The 22193-nt window shown below is 52.5% G+C and overlaps 1 protein-coding gene across 2 annotated transcripts in view; it reads right to left on the minus strand.

The window, feature by feature from the left end:
- spir (spire type actin nucleation factor) overlaps positions 1-22193 on the minus strand; it is a 174570-nt gene that overhangs the window by 9462 nt on the left and 142915 nt on the right. For both annotated transcript variants that reach the window (XM_089579856.1, XM_089579855.1), the window contains exons 9-10: positions 2386-2489; positions 1075-1198 (exon numbers count right to left, since the gene is read on the minus strand). In XM_089579856.1, the coding sequence (XP_089435982.1) occupies positions 1075-1198; positions 2386-2489 (228 nt within the window). The remainder of the gene's footprint in view (positions 1-1074; positions 1199-2385; positions 2490-22193) is intronic.

Here is a 22193-nt window from a genome sequence, read left to right on the forward strand (position 1 = left end):
AAATACAGTATTAATAAACTATTTGCAAATTCCAGGCTACACTAAAAAATTGTTTAGTAAATTAGTTCCTTTTTTGTTCACTTACTGCAATTATTTTGTCACATACATTACCATCTTCTGCGCAACACTTCCGCATCCGTGCAAGACCTACCTGCTTTTGATTGTACACTATGAAAGCATTCATTCAACACCACAGCGACAATTTTAAACGCATAACAGACTCCGAGTAGGATGTCATTAGCATACAATTACTTGGTACTTGGCACCAATTACTTGGTACAATTACTTGGTGGCGTAGTACTTAGTACAATTATGTCAACAGGACATCTGGTCAGTACCCATGTTCTTGCCTTCGCTTCTAACACACACATAGTTAAACTTGTCTTAAAATTAGCCATGCCTTGACTAACAGGCATTAAAAGAGTTTTTAGATCACCAGTTAACTGTAAACACTCCTCTGGAACAAGCGCTAGATATCCGCTAACTTTCAAGTGGGATCTTGAGCTTTGTGCACTGGAAAACTACATCCTCTATAGAAGGTGACTTTTTGCACAGAAATCAATTTTAACCCCATTTTTAGGAAATCTGTTCAGAGTGGAAGAATCAGGTAAAACCGGGTTTCAGCTGAAAGCAAAGTTCCCTAAACAACACCTTAATAATAAAATATATGTTAACTTGCTTGCCAACTGAACAGCACTGAGTGCTCTGTAAGAACAGAGTCAGAAGTTGTCCTTACGAGATATTCTCCAGGGAGCATGAATAGCCACAAATATCTACATTATTGCCTTTGCATTACAAAATCAGGTGACCATGTGGCCACCCCTTGACTCTCTCACAAACCAAATTAAATTTTCAGCATGAACATATGTCTCCTTGGCAGGCATCGTCAAGCATTTTTCCAAGCACATGCATGCACTGGAGTTGTTGACTCCATTCAGCCTTGGCAAAGTAAAGCGCTGCCCCTTGCTGTTCTTGTTCCTGCCCCAAGCACCAAAAAATATGCATAAATAATCTAGCCACTGAAATGCCAAACCTTCTCACTCAACTCTTCTACAAAGTATCAATCAGACACACCACTGCTATGCTTCTGCTGCCACTGCAGCTTTGTTGGCCTCGTGGGTGTTCGGCGAAGCTGCACAGGCAATGAGTGTGGCTGCTCCAACACGGGAGATGTAGGAGTGTCATCCAAGTCATCCTCCTGGAAAAAGGCAAAAGCCAAACACCACAGGGAATGAACTTCTGGCTACTGCAATCTGATATCAAGTTCATGGCATAATGCTACAGCAAGTGGTTGCTCTAGAGTGAACTAATGCCTTGAAATAAATTAGTGTGCTAACACATTTTGCATTAGAGGGTGCACAAACAAAAAGCCACACTAAATGCAAGGAACCTAAAGCTGAAGACAACGTGGCTCTTAAGTAAGGCTTATATCCCACAAATGAAATTAAAAGTAATAGTTAATAAAGGAGTATAGACGAGTAACATTTGGGTGCATTTTTTTTTTGTAATGATAAGAAAGGCATTATTATACATGAATTACCACGTGGTATTCTCCTACGACCGTTAAATAATTTTTAATCGAATTTCTTTATGGTTTCGGTTTCAACAGCTGAATGATGACTGTGACAATAAAGTGCGGTTATAGGTCACGTAAGGCATCAAAAAATTGCAATATAATAGCTGCTTCTACATTCGTTGTCATTCCGGCTCTTGAGGAAGGCTGGCTTCAGCACCGTAGTGAATTAAAATGATGCAGCAGTGATTATATTGACTTTTTCCATGCCTCACGTGACATAACCACACTTTAATGTCACAGCCATCGTTCGGCTGTTGAAACCGAAACAGCATGACCGAAAAATTCGATTATAAATTATTTAGTGGTCGTAGGCGAATACCACGTGGTGACTCATGCATAGCAGTGTCTTCCACATCATTGTAGAGAAGAAAACATGATACAAAAATTAGGTGTCTATACTCCTTTAATTAATAGCAAAGCAAACATCAACAGCAAGTGTTATACCAGCCAGGGCTTTTAGAGTGTCCTTGCAATATTCTAAATTTTTGTTTCATCAACTTAATTTGCATATTTAACAGGGTAACTAGCTCCTAATATGCATTAACTGTTTTCTCTCTCACTGCTACCTGAAGGCCTAGCCATGTAGCAGCTCAATACTCAGACTAACTTAATCTAGGAAACCAAGAAAAAACAGTGCCATAGCCGGTGTACCTATCTAATGACTGCACACCAAGACAGACAGACACAGATGCAATATATCATTAGGCAGAAAAGGGTGCAAAAGAAGATAAATAACAGCATGCATTTTTGTAGGGAATGATTCATTCTTGTTTTTAAAAACAAATAAAAGTATAAAACACATCACATACATCGAAGCTTGAAGAAAGGTGGAGGGAGATGTCTGCCATTATAAGGCGCCTCCGAGGCTGTGGTGTAGAATCTGAATCATCCAGTCTTGTCCGCGACGTCTCCACTAAAGAAAAAGTTAAGGCCATTAATGTACAACTTCATTTCTTCGGCATTAATAAAAATGAAATACACTAACAAGTACACTGAGCTTTTCTTTAACTTAATATACTTAACGGGCAACAAGAATATAAAGGCTGTGTGTGTTCTAATTAATAAAACTAAGAGCATAACAACTGATAGGTATGCTACCACAGAGAAATTTTAAGAAAAATAAAGAAAAAAACGACTTTAGACCTAAGCAAGAATTACCAATGTGTTACCTCGCCCATTTATGAAACGAGCCATCCAAATACAATCTGCACTTTTCAGAAAAGAGAAAGCACTTTTCACAAGAACAGAGAAAGAACAAAAGCTTGGGCAAAATGACAAAAAGTGTTTCTTACAAAAAGAAATACAATCATGCTCATGGTGGCATGATGAAAAGAAGTGCAAATTTCTTTGTATTAATTCCTCCTGTAAAGGCAGTAAGGTTATTCCTGAATGCTGCACATGATATATCTGGCATGTCGACAATAACTATGACAGCACCAAACAAAATCTGTCTTGCAACACCAGCCTGAAACAGAGGCAAATTTCAAAGTGTATTCAGAAAAATATGAGCCCATACACTGCGCCCTGAAGGATTTTACACTACCAACATGGAAAAACTGTCATAACGTGCAATGAAATACTGGTATGTAAACATTTTGCATTTTGCCTCTGATGAAATGTAGCTGCTGTGGTTAGGAGCCAAGCCCACAAATTCATGGTCAGCAACATAATGCCACAGCCATTGAGCCATCATAGGGCATAAAACTCGCGTAGCACTGCATTCTGTGAACATGAAAACTAAAGTTTGGGAAAGATGTAAACGGCAACTGTCTGTACAGGCTTAGGGAGAACCATTAGGTACCAAACAATCATTTTACATATGTAAGCTGATGAACAACAGTTTCACTGACTGCTGTTTTTGTAATGCAAGAATCTTTCAGGTCTTGCCCATAAAGGCACCTTAGATTCGAAATGACTGCTTAGAAGATATGTCAAATATAAAAAATACAAAAATATTCTGAGTGCAGAACATCAGCAAAAGGCACCGTGAATGTGCAAATGCTGTATTAATGGCCTTTTTACCTTTTTAGTGTGTGTGTGTGTGTGTGTGTGGGGGGGGGGTCATGCTTTACAGTCGCAAGGTGCCCAGATGATGTGCTTTACCGTTCGGCGCACCGCATGAATGGCAGCTAAAAAATTCTCTCCATGCACTACGTTGCAAAACACATATAGCAGCTGTCAGCTGAGTGAGTACAGAATTCAATTGAGATGTGAATAGTTGTAGTAGGAGATACTTCATCACACCAAGAGGTGCCATCACGCGTCTGATGGATGACTAAGCACTTCAAACGTTCAACCTACACCATATGATTTTAAGAAAAATGGCAAGCAGAATAATGCACCACAACCTTCCAAGGTTGCCCTCTCTCCACTTCACTGCTCGCCACCCTACCACTATATACAGAAGCAATCTAATCATAAAGATTTTTTTTTAATTTTTTTTCTTTATGATCCGTTATTATGCACTATTTGCTTTACGGACACTTTTGCTCAGGAACCAAAGCGTCTGTATTAATGAGGCACAACTGCACCACTTTTGAAAAAATATTGTGCGCTAAAAAAGAATACAGGAAAAAACACAACAGGACAGAGGCACCACACCTCTGTCCTGTTGTGTTTTTTATTGCGTAAGCAATATTACGACAGGTTTCAGCCCTTCGCGTCGGGGCGGCCGCGAGGCACGTTTAACTTAGAAGAACGGCGCGAGGCGCGGCGCACTACAGCTGTAGCCGCGCCGCTGCCGAGTGGAGGCGCTGCCCTCGCCGCGCTCTCGCAAGCTGCGGAGTGTGGAGAGGAGGCTGGAGAACGGGGGTGGGGGGTGGGGGGAGGGGAGGTATAAAATGCGTTCACTCGCTTGCCGGCTCCGTCGTTATGCCGCCTGATAAACAGAAAGGGAGGCTACGTCGGCTTGACGAAGCCACGAAACGACAACGGGCTTCGGAGACAGATGGAGAACGCGAACAGCGCCTTGCTAAGCGGAGCGCTCAAGACGCTGCTAGGCGGGCGCACCGCGCCTCTATCGAAACCGAATCGTCTACAACCGGTGATGATCCCGAATGGAACGCTATGGATGCTTACGCAACCTACCAGGTTTAACCAAAGCTAAACCCCAGCATTTTGTTTTCCAGTATTCATCTTTTTCGTGCACAACATTTTTTCAAAATAATGTACCAACTAACTTGCCAAAAAGTTCTACAACTGCACCACTGTGCCACCTTGTGCAAGTATGACTACTTGTGATTCCGACCACAAAACCATATTACCAGCAGCCCCAACAACCCTATACTATACACTTCGAGAAACTACGGCAAATTTGTCTCGGCACAATACCATTAAGAAAATTCAAACATATGCGCAGATTTCTAGGCTATGGGGCCATGCGCGCGCGCCATTTTGGTTTGGGAGGGAGAACGAACCGAGCGCGCTTTCGATACATAGATCGCCTGCACCACATTCAAATGGAAAGGAAATAAGTGCGCGGGATAGGAGCGCTTTTGTGCTGGCGCCACACACTCTCGGCGGGCGTCCGGAAACATGTGGACGCTGTTTGATAAAGCAAAAACATAGCCGAGATGGTGCGCCGCGCGACCGGCGATTCCGGATCGACCGAGGACGCCGGCGGCAACGAAAGTGGAGCAGGCAGGCCACACCCAACAGCTTCACGTTACGCGCGCACGGAAGGAGCTGCCGGCCTTGGGTGGGCTCGGCCGATCGCCGCGGTCGTGTACGGGCGGCAAGCAGGGCCTTTCCCACCGATTCCCAAGCGTTGCATGCAGCGCCCACGGAACCAAGGGCGCGCGCAGTGATCGCACGCTGGCCAACAGGGCCAGCCACGTCTTCACGGCGCTAGGCGTGGTCCGGCCGCTGGCACAACGTGGAGGGAGCGCCGGGAGCTGCAGGCTACACACACAACAGGACGCGGCTCGTCATTTCACTCTTTTCAACAGCACGAAGGCTCGCTAAGTGCTGAACACGGAAACGAAGGCGCAGCGAGAGAGGGCTCGGGCCGACGATAAGAACTGGTGGGGCCCGGCACCCGGTCTAACCCTCGATTCCACTACCCCTGTACACGGCTTGTGCCTCAAGCTTTGTTTGAGACGCACTGTCACACACAACGCGGCGATAAAGGCGACCTGCGCGCGCCTCCAGCTGTAGACACCTGCGAATTGGACCGCTGAGACGTCCAAGGAGCACCGAACTTCCCAAGTCCTCACAGAACAGGTAAGTCTGCCTTCAAACCTCAAGATACACGATCTTCATCAACCACTTTCCCCCTTGTGTATTTCTAAGGCTTTCTTTCTTTTCTCTTTCGTTACGGACAGGAGGTTCAATTCTTGGATATCAACGGCTTCAACACTATGGCATCCTGATTATTTCGGCTGCCGTATACATGGCCTCGGGTAATAATTTGACGGAAGCAACACTGACGGAAGCAACAATGACCCGGACCAAACGATTGAGTGAGCAAACAGAACGGCACAACGTCTGATGAACGATGGACAGTAATTTGACTGAACGAGAGAAAAGACCACAAAACATAGTGGAGCGACCGAAGTCGACAGGTTTCAGCGCGTCAGTTTCGAGCTTAAATGTTATTCGTCAGATCGGGTTGCGGAACTAAGCTGTAAATACTCCTCAAAGCAGGACCTGCTAGTGTGACATCGCAGGGAAATCGGATTAACCGCGGCGTCATGACAATCGGTCGGCACCGTTGGCTGGAGGGTCTCCTTTGAAGCCTGCTGCTTCGTTCTTGAACTGTATGCGACTATATAGTGCAGATGGCGCACGCACATGAAGGTGGACTAAAACTATGGGATACGGCCTCCAAGTGACGTGCTGGCAAGGGCGAAACACGCTGGATGTTGCCGGCGGCGCATTACAGCGGAGCACGTCCGCTGCAGCTCCGTGAGAGCCAGACAAGCTCCGTAATTCTCACCCCACTGCGCTTACTGCGGGCGCTTCCCCGTCCCTGGTTAGCGGCGAAAGGGGGCGCCGTTCTGCACAAGATGGGAACATCACGACGCTCACGACGTGCACGGGAGAAGCGCTGAGCGAAAGAAAACCGGGAGCTGCCTGCAGCACAAAGGCGGCGAGAAATATAATGAGCGGCGTTATTCCCTCGAGAGCAGCAGCCGGTGAGCATGACGGCAACGCATCGGCGGCGCCTCGCTCTTCCGGATGCTCGCGTGTTAGCGCACGTGGACCGCGGGCTCGACACATCGCGACGGAGACCCCACAGCAGCGGGCTGAGAAAGGCCCTTTGTACGGCTGGTGCGGTCATCCCGACCAGCGAAGAAGAAAGTACGACGCACGTTGGCCGGCGTCGTGACTCGCCAACGGGCCGACAGCGTCACGCTCGCGCCATTGTTCGCCGCCAAAGGGGAACAGCGGCTCCTAAAGGGCGCTATTTTGGGACATCTCGGACGGCCCGCCGCTGGACCCACGGAGGCCGCCGGGGTCGCCACGGCGACAGAGGTATTCGTGACCACCAGAGACAACGGCGTGGACAAAGAAGAGCCGCGCAGTAAGTCACCGTGGCCGCGTTGCCCCGCACTTTGAGAACGCCCATAACCATATCTTAACGAGGAAGAAGCGCGCAGCCACTCGTGAGCAGGGGTTCCCAGTGGATACACCCCCCCGACGTTTCCACTGTGCCTGTCAATTCAAAAGCTCAAGTGCCACTTCATTTTGTAAAAAAAAAAAAAAAAATATCGCCGCAATTTCTTTCTGAAAACCCACAGATTTTCGTAAATTCGCTGCCGGATAAAGCTATCTTTTTCGACCTCAAGCGATCCTCAGCATATACAAATACAATACACAATAGAAATACAATACATAATACACATGATTATAGGCCCGTAGGTCTCTTTCAAGGCAGAAAAATGGACACCCATAAATTGTGTCTGCACCTTTTTATGGTTTGTATAGGTTTGGTTGGTTTGGTTTATGGGGTTTAACGTCTCAAAGTGACAGGCTATGAGAAGCACCGTAGTGGAGGGCTCCGGAAATTTCGACCACCTGGGGGTCTTTAAAGTGCACTGACATCGCACAGTACACGGGCCTCTAGAATTTCGCCTCCATAGAAATTCAACCGCCGCGGTCGGGATCGAACCCGCGTCTTTCGGGTCAGCAGCCGAGCACCATAACCACTGAGCCGCCGCGGCGGGCTCCTCCTAATTTCAATCCCTGGACCCAGAGTTAGAAAATCGGCATTACTGAACGAGTGCAGAAACATCTGCGTGCACAAAACGCTTCTCTGCAGCAGAACGGATGCAGCAGAGTTTAGCCACGTGCCCGTGCGACCAACCGCGGGTTTGCACCGACGACAACCGCTACACGAGATGTCGCCCCTCTCGACCGCATTCACCAATCATGAGGCCAGTTTTCGCCCGCTTTGCGCGGACACATGCCGACGGCCACGTCCCGCGGGCCAATCGCTAGGCCGCCCACAGAAATTTTGCATTTGCGTAGTGAAATCTGGAACGAATGGCCGACCGACGCCAGGAGAGGAGCAGCGCGTCATTACGGACGATCGATGCAATGGAGGTCGACAGATGCGCGCAGCATGCCGCAACCGGTTCGCTCGAAATCAAAAGACATCGGCAGAACGCATCCCAGGCGAAAGTGGCGCGCTACCGAGCATCCCGCGCAGCGAAACCTGCAGGGCGCAGCTCCGCCGTCGATCGGCCGGCGCTCGTGACTGCCGCATCAGCGCCGTCGGGTCAGACCAACGTCCGACGCGACGAGGGCAAACGCGGCAATTTTGCGATAACCGACGCTCTCTCCCCCCTCAATCGCCGCGGACAAAGGTGGGCTCGTCACACTACCGCCGCCGCACAATGGCCGCTGTGCGCACTGCGCAATCGCCGTTGAATTTCCGGCACGCGCGCAGACGGAACGCCCATTCGCACAGGGCGACCTCGAGCGGCACGGGGGGAGGCATAAGCAGACATAACACCCGAGGCCTGTGTTTTCCTGCCGATAGCAGCGCCATGAGGAGTGCCTTAAGAGGCTCTGTACACAGCGGTCCACTGCTAAAGGGAACACAAGATAGAATGGCCGTCGCGCGGCGCACGCGCGGTAAGCGCGCCCGGCCATTCGGATGTCAGGGGCGTAGAATATTGCTCCTAAAGGATAAACGCAAATAAAAATGCCCGAGTTCTCTCTCTGCTATTCTCGTTCCTGAATAACCAACGGCTGAAGCCTACAACTGCTGCAGAGGGGCGAATATTTTCCTGCTACTACGGGCGCATATTTTCCTTTATGCCTTGCCACACCTCCATGGTTGATCTCAGCCGTGCTGTTGGCGGCCTGTACCCTCAGGTGTAGCGCTGGAGATCCCCAGCGGAAGCCAGCGATTCGCGGCAACAGGCCATCGCACTTTGCACGAAGTGCCCAAGAAAAATTGATTCGAAAACTTCCTTCGTCGTGCGTGACGTCACGGCAGAGAAAAACAATTTTAATACAAACAAGTATAGAACGGTGCAACGAAAAAAATCTGGTTTCCACAAAGCTACCCAGTCAAATAATAGTCCTCGGAAGAGCTAGCGCCCGCATGGCTTCGTTAACAACGGTGCCAGTACATTAACTACACAAAAATGTCGTCCAGCTCATTTTACAGGTTTGTAAGAACGCTATGCTCTTCACCGTTTCAGGTATCCATCAGTCTAACAAAAGGCTGCATGGTTGGCTTCTCACTAGTACACTGGAGCCCTTACGGCCTCCCTGAACATCAAAAGGTCTCGAAAGGTTAGGACAAGCGCTCTCCACCTCACGGGCGTGAGTGCTCCACTATGCGACTGCAAAGCAAATCATGCAGCCTGGCTATTTTTGGCAAAGACCACTAGATCAGGTTGACCATGAGTAGTTTCGAACTCTTTAGCTTAGCTGAATCACCTGCTGTATCAAAATGAAGAACTACCAAAACGAGGAACACAGCAGAGAAGAAAGCTCAAGTGCGGGCAACTGCTCTTCATTTCAAAACGCGAGCTGGAACTAGGCCTGAACCGCTCGTACACAACTAATCTACTTCTTAGGACGTTTCGCGGACGTCTCAGTCGCGGTAGGTTGCTGCTTCGGCAAGCAGGACTACGGGCGAAGCGCCATGTCTACAGCTCTGGTCTCGAGGGTCCAGCTCTCCTCAGAGCTGGACTCACCACACTCTGCTGTTGCGACTGTGGAGTGTACAAAAGTTATCAGCAGCATGGCTACGCCGTTTCGTCCATGTTCTCGCCCGGTGGGACACAAGGAACAGTGCAAAACGCGCTGTGGGCACACCTTGGATCTGAAATTTCTTATATCGTACAAAACGAACAGAAAGCAGATGTCAAAACATTTTCCCTCACAACACCGCAATAAAATTGTTACTGCGACCACTAGATAAAGGCCTGCCGTTTCGCGCGGCGGCGTTGCCGCGTGCAGTTGGCGTACACCACACGGCCACCACACCTGCCAGGTGCAGTGGAGGAGTGAGGAAAGGGGGAGGGCTACGTCACGCGTGCGGCGGATTCGCTTCACCGCGGGCCATGCGCACCGTGGACAGCTTTCGGCGGGGGCGGGACATGCACGCAGCTGCCGGGAAGCGTCAACGCTAAACTCCGTCGCGCTCGGAGTCGGCGCGATTTCGCCGGGCACTTCCGAAACGAATGCTTCCTTCTCGCTCGCCTACGTTCTCCTGCGCAGCTCGTTTTAGGCGGCGGCGTTCTTCTTTGTAATGCAACGCAGTACGCGACACACTGTCGCCCCCGGCAAGCGGAATTAACAACTTAATGCGCCCACTCGCAGCAGATTAGGACAGCCAGTTTCGCTGCCACGGGGCAGAAACCGGCGCACAGAGACTTTCCCTTCCTCGTACGGCGGGCGCAGCCGATTCTGGATGCAGGAAGGCGCGCTTCAACTAGCAACCGGAAACGGCTGAGCTTTATACGCCCCATGTTTATGGCCATTATAACTATTACGAAAGGCGGAAAAGCGCCTCCCATAGCTCCGATCCTCCTCGATAATCAGGCGCCGATGAGCGCGAGCCTGAAGGGGCTCGGAAGTTATCGGTGCACCATCGCGGTCAAAGCGCAGCAAACGCTTCCAAAAACCAATCCCATTCCAGGATGCCACCTGCCAGCCAATCGCGATGTCAGGCTGAAGGATTAATCGCGACGTCATGACAAACGGTCGACGCCATTGGCTGGAGGGCCTGCTTCGAAAGGGATTCGCAGCTGCGTTCTATGATAAAAAATATTAGCAATGATATTTCTATCCGTGAGAGAGTATTTGCGACTAGCGACTCCTTTGCCACATTGGCGAAAAGAAAAAAGGAGGGACTTGCAGGTGGTCTTTCTAGCTCTCGCTCCCCCTCAGCTGCAAAGGTCAGGTGAAATTGTTCGGAATCACTTTCACACAGAAATATGTACCGTATGCCGGGCTTGCGGATTCTTTAGCGTGGACTGACACCGTTTCCCCTCAATCGAAACGAAACGCGGCCGGGATTCGATACCGCATCCCTGGGTTGAGCAGCCGAACGCCGTAACCACTAAGACACCGCAGCGCACACGGGAATAGTAGCGCTTGGCGTACATGGGACAATCAAGCTAGAATCGCTCGTCTTCCGTCTCGTCCCAGGTGAGCGCGCGCAGGCGTCAAGAGCCAGCCGGCAGAGAAGCAGACGCCAGCAGGGCGCTTCCGCTGTTACGTGGCGGCGCGCCCAGAGCGCGCATGCATATGCATCATGGCCTGCGTGGCGAAGGACGGGCGGCCACGCGCCAGGGAGATCGGGGCCGCAGCGTCCGGCGCCACGGAACCCAGTGAGGCACTGCACGGGCGCTATACAGACTCTCACTCGATGACGAATGGAAAGCAAGCCCCGCCGCGCAGTGGGCCATCGCTTTATGCGCTCAAACGGCGATGCGGAACAGCCGGAAGGGGTGAATTTTGTGTCGCCCTCGGTTACGTTCTTTCCAGTCGCTTCCCGAGAGGTGCCCCGTGCTCTCACGCGTCTCGGGGTATTCGCGTCAACAACGGCGGGAACCCGCGGCAGCGAGAAAGAGAGCACGCTTTCGACGCACGACGTCGTGCGGCCCCATCACAGCGGGGCGAACCACTTTCTCCTCTGGCTGCCGGAAAAGACGAGTGGCGGAAGTGGCCGCCGCTTCCTCGGTCATCGGGCGAAAATTGCGCGCCTCCAACGGGACGCGTAGCGCGGCAGCCTTCCGCGCGCACTTCCCGTGTCCCCTCGGGCCGACCGCTGGGGGCCTTGAAAGAACGCCGACGGATGATTCTCCGAAACAGGCTTTCTTCAGCACGCTGCGCACATGGCCTGTGCGTGCGACACGGTGAGCCGCAGACGATTTAATTGTTTACAAAACACACCGTCAGAGGCTGACCCTGAGATCAACCGGGGTTCCGTCAGGCTTCCGGCAGCGACTTCCGGTCGCAAACATCGCCGCTGTTTTTTTCCGGACCATGCGCTGCGGTGACGTTACGGCCTTCGCGGAGACAGTCCTTCGGCCGACAGTTCGTGCTACTCGCTACCGCGCCAGCCGCGGTGATCGTCGTTTCCCGTTTCCTACCTTGCTCAGGTTACCGTTGTGAAATACGCGACGTCTATGGAACGCTCAGTGGCGGCCAGGAGGACGAATCAATTCAGTAGAATAAATACACTTAAACGTGCGGCCCATAAGACGATCGATCCACGTTCAGAGCTGCTTCAAACAAAACGCAGAAAGGATTCGAAGCGAGCAACGGCTTTTGCGTCTTGGAAAAGTTTGCGTGTGAGGAAAATGTCGGCTATTTTCAATTCCCCACTGCTAAACGTTAAGCTTAACATTTTAAAAAAGACGTATAAAGTAAATCAGTCGCTGCACAGCGCTCACCCTCAATACCAGTTACGTCTCCATATCGTCAAGAAATAAAAGCATAAATGACCGGCGAACCGCTCTCGGAAGAAGGTGAGCAAACAAACAATGCTTCACGCACCCCCACAGAAACATTCGCCAGCTTTCAACAGAATGTTAGTAGAGGCCTGGTCAAACTCTACTGAATGTCGACGACTGCTTCCGTATCCTCGTGGTTTAATTTTACACCAGCCGAGCTTTCAAAGACTGCCAAGCCAAACAGCAGCCGCACGGCGTGCAGGAACCGGCTTCCACAAAACTTAAAACGGTAGGACTCGCTTACCGAAGCGGCTCTTTCACCGTATACAGCGCGCATGCAAGGCTCCATCCACCCTCGTTTATGTGAACCCGACAGCGGCGGGTCGAGTCAGGGGGTCGAGCTGAGCAAGATCAGCCTAACTTGGCCACTGTCTGCTTACATGAACTCGATACGAAAGAGTGAACTTTCGCGGCGCGACCGAACGAGTAGTAAAATCGGCTCCTGCTTCCGAGGGGTCGAGTCCGGTGGACTCCCGACTACAGTGTACTAAGTACCCGACTCGGCGGCGTTTACATGAACCCAGTAACCGGTTTTCTACCCGACAACTCAACTCGGCTCTGCCGGGTTCATGTAAACACCGCTACAGAAACTATAGCGACGGGGACAAGGCGCAAGAACCTTCACCACAAAATAGGCGACAAACTAATATCGCTCAATCCTTCCTACTTTCCTTCGCGACACCATCGAAGCTGTTTAACGCGTCAGCCGGAAAGCCTGAAGGTACTAATCTCCACCGTCACTAACGGAACGCGATTACGACCGGTCATTCCGTTTCCTATTCCTATCGCCGCCGAAGATAGACGCGACAGGCCAGACACGCCGCTGAACGACGGCGGCAGTTGGCGCGCGGAATAGCAGCAATAAAAGGGCAGCCAAGCGAACGCTTCCTACACTCAAAGTGTGTGGGCACAGACAGCGCCTACAGGCAGCGGCGAATTTCCTCGACGCGACACGGCCCGCGGAGTCTGCTTCTGCGCCCTCAACCGGAGTGCGCGATTCCTAAGCGCTGTCTCCGGCCATGGAAGCACACGGCGACTAGCCAACGCTGCGTAGGGACAGCTTTCCTCCGCTTCGCGACGCATTTTGTCTCCGGGGGCTACGAGGGAACGCCAGAAAAAAAAAAGACGACCAAAGAAATGAGCGCGAAGTCGCTGGCAGTTGCGGCCAGCGCAAAAACGCGCGCGCCGGAGAGCGGGAGCAGGCAGAATTTCGGCTTAGTAACCGGCGACCTCGAGGGACAAAGCCGCAATGGCTGCGTTTGACCCAGCGCCGATCAGTGGGGCGACCTAGCGGGCCAAATGTCAAGCCGAGGGGCGACCGCTGCTGCGGACGAGGTGGCGGTAACCGCGGGCGCTGCTCGTCCTTTTGTCAAGGGAAGAGGCGGCGCCCCTCGGGGATCGCGGTAATCGCGGTAGAGAAAGACCCGCTCTAATGAGGAGCGAACTCACTGGGGTCAGCGAGGAGACCGGGGCAGGAGCGGCGACCGCGCTGCACCAGGCGCAAGAGGCCAGCAGCCTGAAAGCGCGCGAGCCGCGGGTGACCGCGAGCCGCTTTGTCCTCTTCGGAAAGAGCGCCACCTGACAAGAGGCGCGCTTTTGCGCGGCGACTGCCGACCGCCACTGGTGTCTTTCAGCCGAAACTACACGAGATGTTCCCAACACAATACGCAGACGAATGTGCATTGTGTGAAGGTAAACCGACCCTAGAGCATATCACATGAACCTGCCCTAAGGCAGACTTAGACCCAAGTAAGCATAGACAACCCAATTGTGACGCAGTGGGAGCACTTGCTGGCCAGCGAGGACGAGGAAGTGCAACGATTTCTCGTACGCCGAGCCACGATAGCCAATCCCCCGCCGTGGGTATGTGCCATTAAGCCTGAGGTCATCATCATCATCACAATGGCAGCAGTCAAGTGCGGCATCCTGGACCAAGGATCGATCACGGCGCCAAGTGACCCGCAAGGGTGACGAACACCTCAAATAAGTGGCAAATGAAGTTTTTTTCCATCCATCCATCCAGCCACGGCCGCCGATACTGGACGAATTATGGATGTTCTCGATACTGCTGAAGCCACCGGATGCGGCCAAGTAGGGCATGCAGCACTCCTTTTAAACAATCAATGCTACGAAATTGGAGACACGGATGTTTTTTTTTTTTTACTTTCCCTTTCCTTTTCGCAAGTTTCGCTGGCGACACTGAAAGGCGAACTAAATACGGGCTGCTCCTTGTGCGCGTCATGCTTTCAATTCACGCAAGCCGACATGGAAACACGACCGACGCTCGAAGGTACAGCAAGCATCAAGCCTGGGCAGTGCGAAGAACCAGCGAAGCACCCTTCACCGCGCACACCAAGGTCCGTCAATTACCGTTACAGCAGCGAGGAAGTGCGACGCACGCGCTGCTTTGTTCGCCCTCCGCCCACACCGGGAGGAGGAGGCAGTACGCCACGACGTCGAGGGACCGCCGAGCGCAGAGAACCGCGCCATCAGCCGAACACTGGCGAGCACCTTACGCTATAAATACCACAGGCTGAGACGCGCATGCGACGGCGTCATTCGAGGAAAGGGAGCGGACTCGGCTGTCGGGATTATGAACTGTACACGGAGGGCTCGCTGTAGTACACCGCCACAACAATAGCTCACGCTGTGCGCGTCGGCCGGTACCGCGCGCAGACGAGGATGCATTCGCAGCGCGCATTCTCAGGCCATACACCGAGCGTGTCGGGATCGAGTTGGAGGAGCCCTTCGCGGCAGAGGCTCGCGCGTGTGCCGTTGCGGAGGCGCAAAACGAGACGCCCTCCCCAGGCAGGACAGGCGCTCGACGCGTCAGGGCTCCCGCTCGCTCACATTTACGACGCCAAAGGGCGACCGCAAAAACGCGGCGGGGACGGCGCCAAGCGGGACACGACTTCTGCGGCGGCTGCAGGGCGAACGCGATGCGGGGGGATAACGCCCGCTCGTAAACGAAAAAGAAACGTCGACCCGGAGCGTGCGGGCTGTCGCGCGGGTCAACGAGGGCCCCGCATCCGACGGGGAAAGCGGCGAACGAAGGGAAACAGGATCCCGCGCCACATTCCGGTAAATATCGCCCCGAGAGATCGTCACTTCGCAAGGCGATCACGCACACCCAGCCAGCGCACGCCTCCACACCGGTTTCCCTGCCCCTGAGGTTTTTCCTTTTTCTCTTTTTTTTTTCTCGGGCCGGCGCGCAAATTATGCCAGAAACTGGGAACTCGCAAGGACACGAGGCCAATCAGCATGCATCACGAACTGATCTCGGCGCGATGTCTGGGCGCGTGCTGGCAGACTGAGGACGACACCTCCGGCACGGACGCTCTTGCACTGAATATTACTCAGGTACGAACGCCGAAAATATCAGCAAGAGGGGGAAGTAAACCTTTCTATTTTGAGCCAACCACTAATAACTGTTTAAAAAGGTGGCGTACAGAAGTACGCATACCCAACCGCCACCCCTAAAATATGAAGACTCGATGCAAACTATGAAACTGATTTACTGAAATTGTATTCGACGGCTATTTGTTTTGTACCTGCGAGGACGCACCAACTCCCGAGAAACGGCAAGGTGCCCAAACGTTGCTCATGATAATGCAGAGATGCCAGCCCGTTCCGCCGAAAGGCAACGAGTGGACATGCAGCGACGAGAGAGGCTAGGACCCGCCAGAAAGTCCTCGGCATTAGCAGGGTTCGAATGCGGTACCTTCCGCGCACGATGCGGAAACTCTGCCACCAGGCCATCGATGCAGCTTTCTGAAGGCAAAGGGCGCCCAGCAGACACCACGGCGAGCACACGGAGGTGTGCTGCACCGCGTCCGTATTGCGAGTGCAACGAAGTGACAAAACAGCGAACGCGGCGGAATTCGATGCTGGGCGAGTTGGGAACGTTAGCGTCATTTGCGAAGCTCCATACATGCCACGACGAAGGCCATGAGGACAGCACCGAGAGCAAATCACGTCCGTATGTGTCCTTTTTCCTAGTATGCGCGGCATTCGCGAGGATGAAAAACAAGCAAACGACGACAGACCCAGCATCGTCTTTGCACGTATGAAATACACTTGTGCATCACCACGAGGATGGCCAGCACACGAGCAACGTCGGAGTCCCCCCCCCCCCCCCCCCCCCCCCCCCCCCCCCCCCCCCCCCCCCCCCCACTCTAGTTACTCAAGATGTCTTCGCGAGAAAAACAGGAAAAAAAAAAAAGCAGCACCGAAAACAGCTGCTCGTTGCGCGTTGTAGTATACTCTCCTGCGAGACCTACGTCATTTGGCGACGGGGCCTACGCGAAAGATTTCGGGAGCAGAAACGTTCGCGAGGCGTTATGAGCTGCCGGCAAAGGGCTGCGAGTCGGCACTACCAGGTTGCGTCTACTACTCACTGCACAGTTCACAGTCAAAAGTGCACAACGCGAGAGAAGCGACGGAGGAGAACGTTTCTCTTGCGTTATGCACCCATACGCTTCACCAACTTTCCCTTCGTCAGGCCCGGGCGGCAGCGACGGCCACAGCTAGGGGCCCTGAACTAAGGACTCCAACCACCTCTCAATACCTTTGAACCTTTGTTTCTGTACATAATAAATGTTTACTACTACTACTACAACCTCTGACCCTGAGTCACTGTCAACACGATTACTCACAGTTCTTAATTCCACATTAGCAGATTTTTCAGCTTTACACGCGCCCCGTACGGCGCTGAAATGCTAGGTTGCGGTTGAAACTCCTGCGGCCGTGGACCAAGGCGTCGTTTCCATGACGACAGTGACGCACTCGTGCAACTGACGGCTCGGAGCTTTCGAAATCGGAACAGCTGAATGAACCTGACTCAGAACGAGTACTGCGAATCCATCGTTTTTTCCCTTTTTCCAGGACCGCCGAAATAGCGAAATTCCTATGTTTGACGGGTCTTACCGGTAGGCACCCTGTACAAGGCCCCAACGATAGCAAAGAGGGCCGTATTTATCACTGCCCTTTGCCCCACCCACCACAAAAATGATGCCAATGAAATGCTCTTGGGAGAGAAGTTGTCAGGGGATCCAGAAGAAAGAGTAAGAGGTTCATAACAGCTACCCTTCGCTACAGTGAAACGCAAACAGCCCATGTAGTGTCATCCGCACAAACACGTTAGCGCGGCGTAAGGGCCCACGGGGCAAAGTCTGACAGAGCCGCGACGTTTCTGAGCAACGATGAAGTAAGCCACCATAGGTAACTGATGCTGCCTGCCGCCACACAGGGCAGCAGCGCCGCCACAATCGCGGAAGCACCGTACAGCAGCCATCAGCGAAGAATGGAGTTCATCTGCAGGACTGGTGCAAGGCACAGGGGCGAAGCTTCACAGTCAACAAAATCAGTGCTCCCGAGGGACACTAAACTCCTGAGGTGACATCACTATGCTGAGACTGAAAGGAACTGCGAACATGGGCGTGCGGATGCGACCGAAGGGAGGAAAAACGAACCGAGAAAGAGATCAAGAGACAAAGAAGGAATTGTCCGGTCCAAGTGCCCGATAAGCCTATCCTGAACGGTGTGCAGCGGAGGCTGCAACGCCAGTTCGCCGCAGTGTTTCCGGTTTATAGGCTTATGAGTCATTTGCCGCCCTGTTGCACAGCTGCTGCTCCAGCTGAGCAAACCGCCCTACGCACGGCAGGCCCTGCCCAAGTCGCAGCAGCTCGAGGTATAGCCACGCACTGCTGTATACAACGCACAGTATACATTACTCAATATGCTCCAACGCGACATGCTTCCCCGTCTGCGGAGACAAGCAGTGCAAACATGAACAGCGGACATTGGTATCGACACAGCAACGTTGACGGTGTAAACATGTAGAGCGCTCGACACGCGAACCCGACCGCACCTTCCCCCAATTTCTGCTACCGCACACATCGAAATGGCAAGCAGGAACTCGAACTACGTCAATTTCGCAACACAGGGATATGCAGTTCCGGGGCGCGCACTACTCGCGAGTGTCCGAGAGGAAATAAGCGATTTCGTCCCGATTTGCGCGTATCGAAAACGTTTACCCGCGTTTATCGCAAGCCGTTAGCGGCAGGCACCCGCGTGAGTTAAGTGGGGCGTGGACTACTTTCGGGTTGCGCAACAACTCGTTACTGAAAGCTTCCCGCATACAGGATATGTGGAACACTATGCAAATCAGAAACTCCCAGATAAAACGGCCCCACTAAAACCACATAAACATGAAGCACGCTGCATTACGCTAGCGCGCCGCCTCAAGACGTGGACAGCGCAGCGGCTGTATGTAGAGCAGCCGCGACGAAGTGAGCGCGAGAAAATCTGTCGCGCGAACTCAGCGACGCAAAACGCACGCAGCGAGAGCCACTTTCTTCCCGGTGCACCCAAGCATGGGCAAGGAGTTGACGTTAACGCGCAAAGCGGCAGGTCCACCATATCTTTGGTTTAGTTTGGTTTTATGGGGTTTAACGTCCCAAATGACTCTGAGGGACGGCGTATTGGAGGGCTCCGAATAATTGCGATTACCTGGGGTTCTCTAACGCGCACTGACAACAGGTCCCTAGCAATTTGCCTCCATCGAAATGCGACCGCCGCGGCCGGGATCGAACCTGAATCTTTCGCGTCCCATATCTTCGGCGCACAAAGAAAATACAGTGTATCAGCTAGAAAGAGCCTAGGGCAACGGGGACATCAACGTCATCCCCTGTCTTCCTTTGTCATATACTATACTTGCTTCGCGAAGTACGCGGAACTAGCCCGCGTATTCAAGAATGCTTCTTATCTCCTTATGCAGTCTACGTTACCGTGGGGAGGGGGGTCAACACAGTTCAGCACGGTTCAGCATGCACGGTGCACACCGCGAACCTGCTCAACAAAGTCTTTGCGAGCGCGTAGGGCCCTCAAGAGCTTTGACGAATATCAGACAGCACGCACTCGGGGCAGCTGAGGCGCAGCGCGCACTGCATTCATCGATCGCATGGATTACTCAGCACAACACAGCAGAACGAAAGGGAACGCTCAGGATGCCAGAAGAGCTCGCCCTTTCCAGGGCTTCATGCGCTCTATGGCACAAGCAACGAAGACCTCGCAGCAGCGGCAGCAACACACACTGAAAAGCACTGAAAGGGAGCACATATCTGTCTCGCGGCGATAATCGTTATCTCCCAAGCTGTCGTGCAATGTGAGAAACGCTGCGTGCACGTCGCGTTATCGAAAAGATAGAAGAGTAGCCACATCGGTCGTCGTGAGACAAAAGTGCACCTCGTTTGGTGTTTAATTCTTATCAGCGCGCCGTTCGGGTCGTAGTCCAAGTGCGACGCATTATTTTCGAAAAACGAAAATGCGAGGTGCGGAGACGTACGAGAGTACACGGGGAATGAACGACTGCTAACGCCTGAAGGGCGCTTTTTTTTCCAACTACCGCATAGCATCGACAAAGATAAAAACGCGCTTATGTTTCCTCAGTACTTTCCTCCCGGCATCAATTAGCAAGTCAACAACTGCTCTATCGGTTGACGACAAGAAAACTGAAACAAACAGGTGATATTTAAAAAAAAAAAAAACTGCCGGAAGCTTTCGAACGTTATCAATAATAATAACAATAATAATATACCAAAGACTATGCTAAGGAATACGAGGTATTACGGTGAATACGCTTTCCGTGAAGACCTCATGGTAGTCATGCGCCGATAACAGGTTACCTGTACATCGATTCTACCAAATGCAGCAGAGGCCTGTCGCATGAGTCGTATTAGTGAACTTCCTTACATCAAACTCCTGAATGTGAATACTCATCCCACTTAATTCGATGCTCATTCTTAAGTCCGATCACCACTGCACTCACAAAGGCAGCAGCCGGTTAAAATAAAGGTCTCGGAGGAAAGCGCTCAGAAAACGCCAAACCAAGCATTACGATCCGGAACGCCGGGGGTTTTGAACGAAAAGCTGACCAAGCTGCACCGCAGGTCCGAGTATGCAGCCTCGTCTGCCTTTTCGCACTGCCTCACCGGCGAGACCGAGAGAGGCTCCCCGCACAGCCCGGCACAAAGGGACTGTCGCCGCACCTGGGACGTCATCTTCGATGCACTTGCGGAACTCGTCGTCATCCTCCTCGAAGTCGAGCCCGAGGCCGACGTCCTCGTCCGACTCGGCGCCGCGCTCCTTCATGGCCCACACTGCACGCACGTCGGAGCCGCACACCTGGACGCTTCGGCGGCGGCGCGCGTCTGCGGCCGGCTGCTCGGCGGCGCTCCCGTTGCGCCGCTGCCCCCTCCGGCGGCGGAGAGGAGGTCTCCGCAGGTCCCCGCGACGCCGCGGACCTGCGGCGACCGCCGTATTCGGCCGCGATGTGGGTCAAGCGAAATCTCCGCCTCTGACCCTGGACGAACGGAGCTGACGAAACGTGACTGCACTGGCAAGCCTCGGTGGGGACAGTGCGCGACCGCCATCGGGCGCCCGCATCTGGCCCAGCGATAAGCGGGCCCCGTCACGCAACCACAGAAACGGGGGGAAAATGCAAAACGCGCGCCCCACACGGGGCCGGCCTTGACAATGGCGCCGCGGTCGGGTGTTCCCCCAACGCGACCCAGTGCCAGAGGCCAACTGCGCGCGAGAAAGCGCTCTCGTGGCACACTGCGACTCGCGCATCGCTTGCGCCACAGGGGATGCCGCGGAAGAGGGGATACCCACTCATCGCGAGGGGAGCCTGCAACCAGCGGGAGAGGCAGCGGAGCCGAGGGACCAGCTTTCCGGAGCAAGGTGGAGCGACGGGTCCCGGCCGAACCTCGGCTCGTCTGTCCTGTTGCGGAAACGCACTACAGCAGCTTCTACAGGTGCCTTCCATAAATCCTCGCAGGAGTCCGAGACACACGTATAAGGTGAAAGCATGCGGTTATCTCAATGATGGCCACTGACAGCGCATACATAGAGTCAGCGCAAAGGTTAAAGTGGGGAATTGGACAACATCAGGAACGCAGTTCCTCGCTGTAAGATCGTCGCTGTAACTTGCCGAGGGAGGGAGGGAAAAAGGAAAGGTGAAAGATTGTAAACAGGACAATTTTGTTACAGCCAGGATTTATATGACAGCTTTTCCCGGAATAATTTCACTACATACACTTTTTTTTTTTTTTTTAGTTGAAGCAAAAGGAATTGGCGCTGAAAACTAGCACATGAGCGGGTGGTCTCTGAACATCCCACACAAGGGGACGCGCGCTGTATTGGGAGTCGATGCCGCACCCGTCGCTGTTAATTGCCACCAGCGCCCCAGACTTCCCTTACGATCCTCAATGCCTTCTCACAAACACCGAGATGAGCTTTACAAAAATAATAAGTTAAGCATGCCAGTCGTAAGCCTAAGGGCTGCCGATTCCTGCATCCATAAACGTTCATTCGGCTTCGCACATGGTTTTTTCGCAGTTGTGCTTGCCAAATATGTAATTCTGTTAAAGACACAAAATTGGGTATGCATTCGCCGTTCCTTCAATCATCCATGACGTGGGTCACCGCCAAATTTGTACCTTTAGCTCTGCGCCTTACCTGCGCTGTTCATCCGGTGATCTCAAGCACGGACCAATCAGCCCACACATCCATCTCATCTCTTGAGTTAATTTCTTTAACAAGGGGAACTTTTACGAAGCTTTTTTCACACCGCATTTCAGCTGGCGTGCGGCGTTACCAGGACGCAAATTCACGCGAGAACCGCAGCTTCG

This window comes from Amblyomma mixtum, chromosome 3, assembly GCF_055824585.1.
Source record: "Amblyomma mixtum isolate Tamu chromosome 3, ASM5582458v1, whole genome shotgun sequence".
NCBI lineage: Eukaryota > Metazoa > Arthropoda > Arachnida > Ixodida > Ixodidae > Amblyomma > Amblyomma mixtum.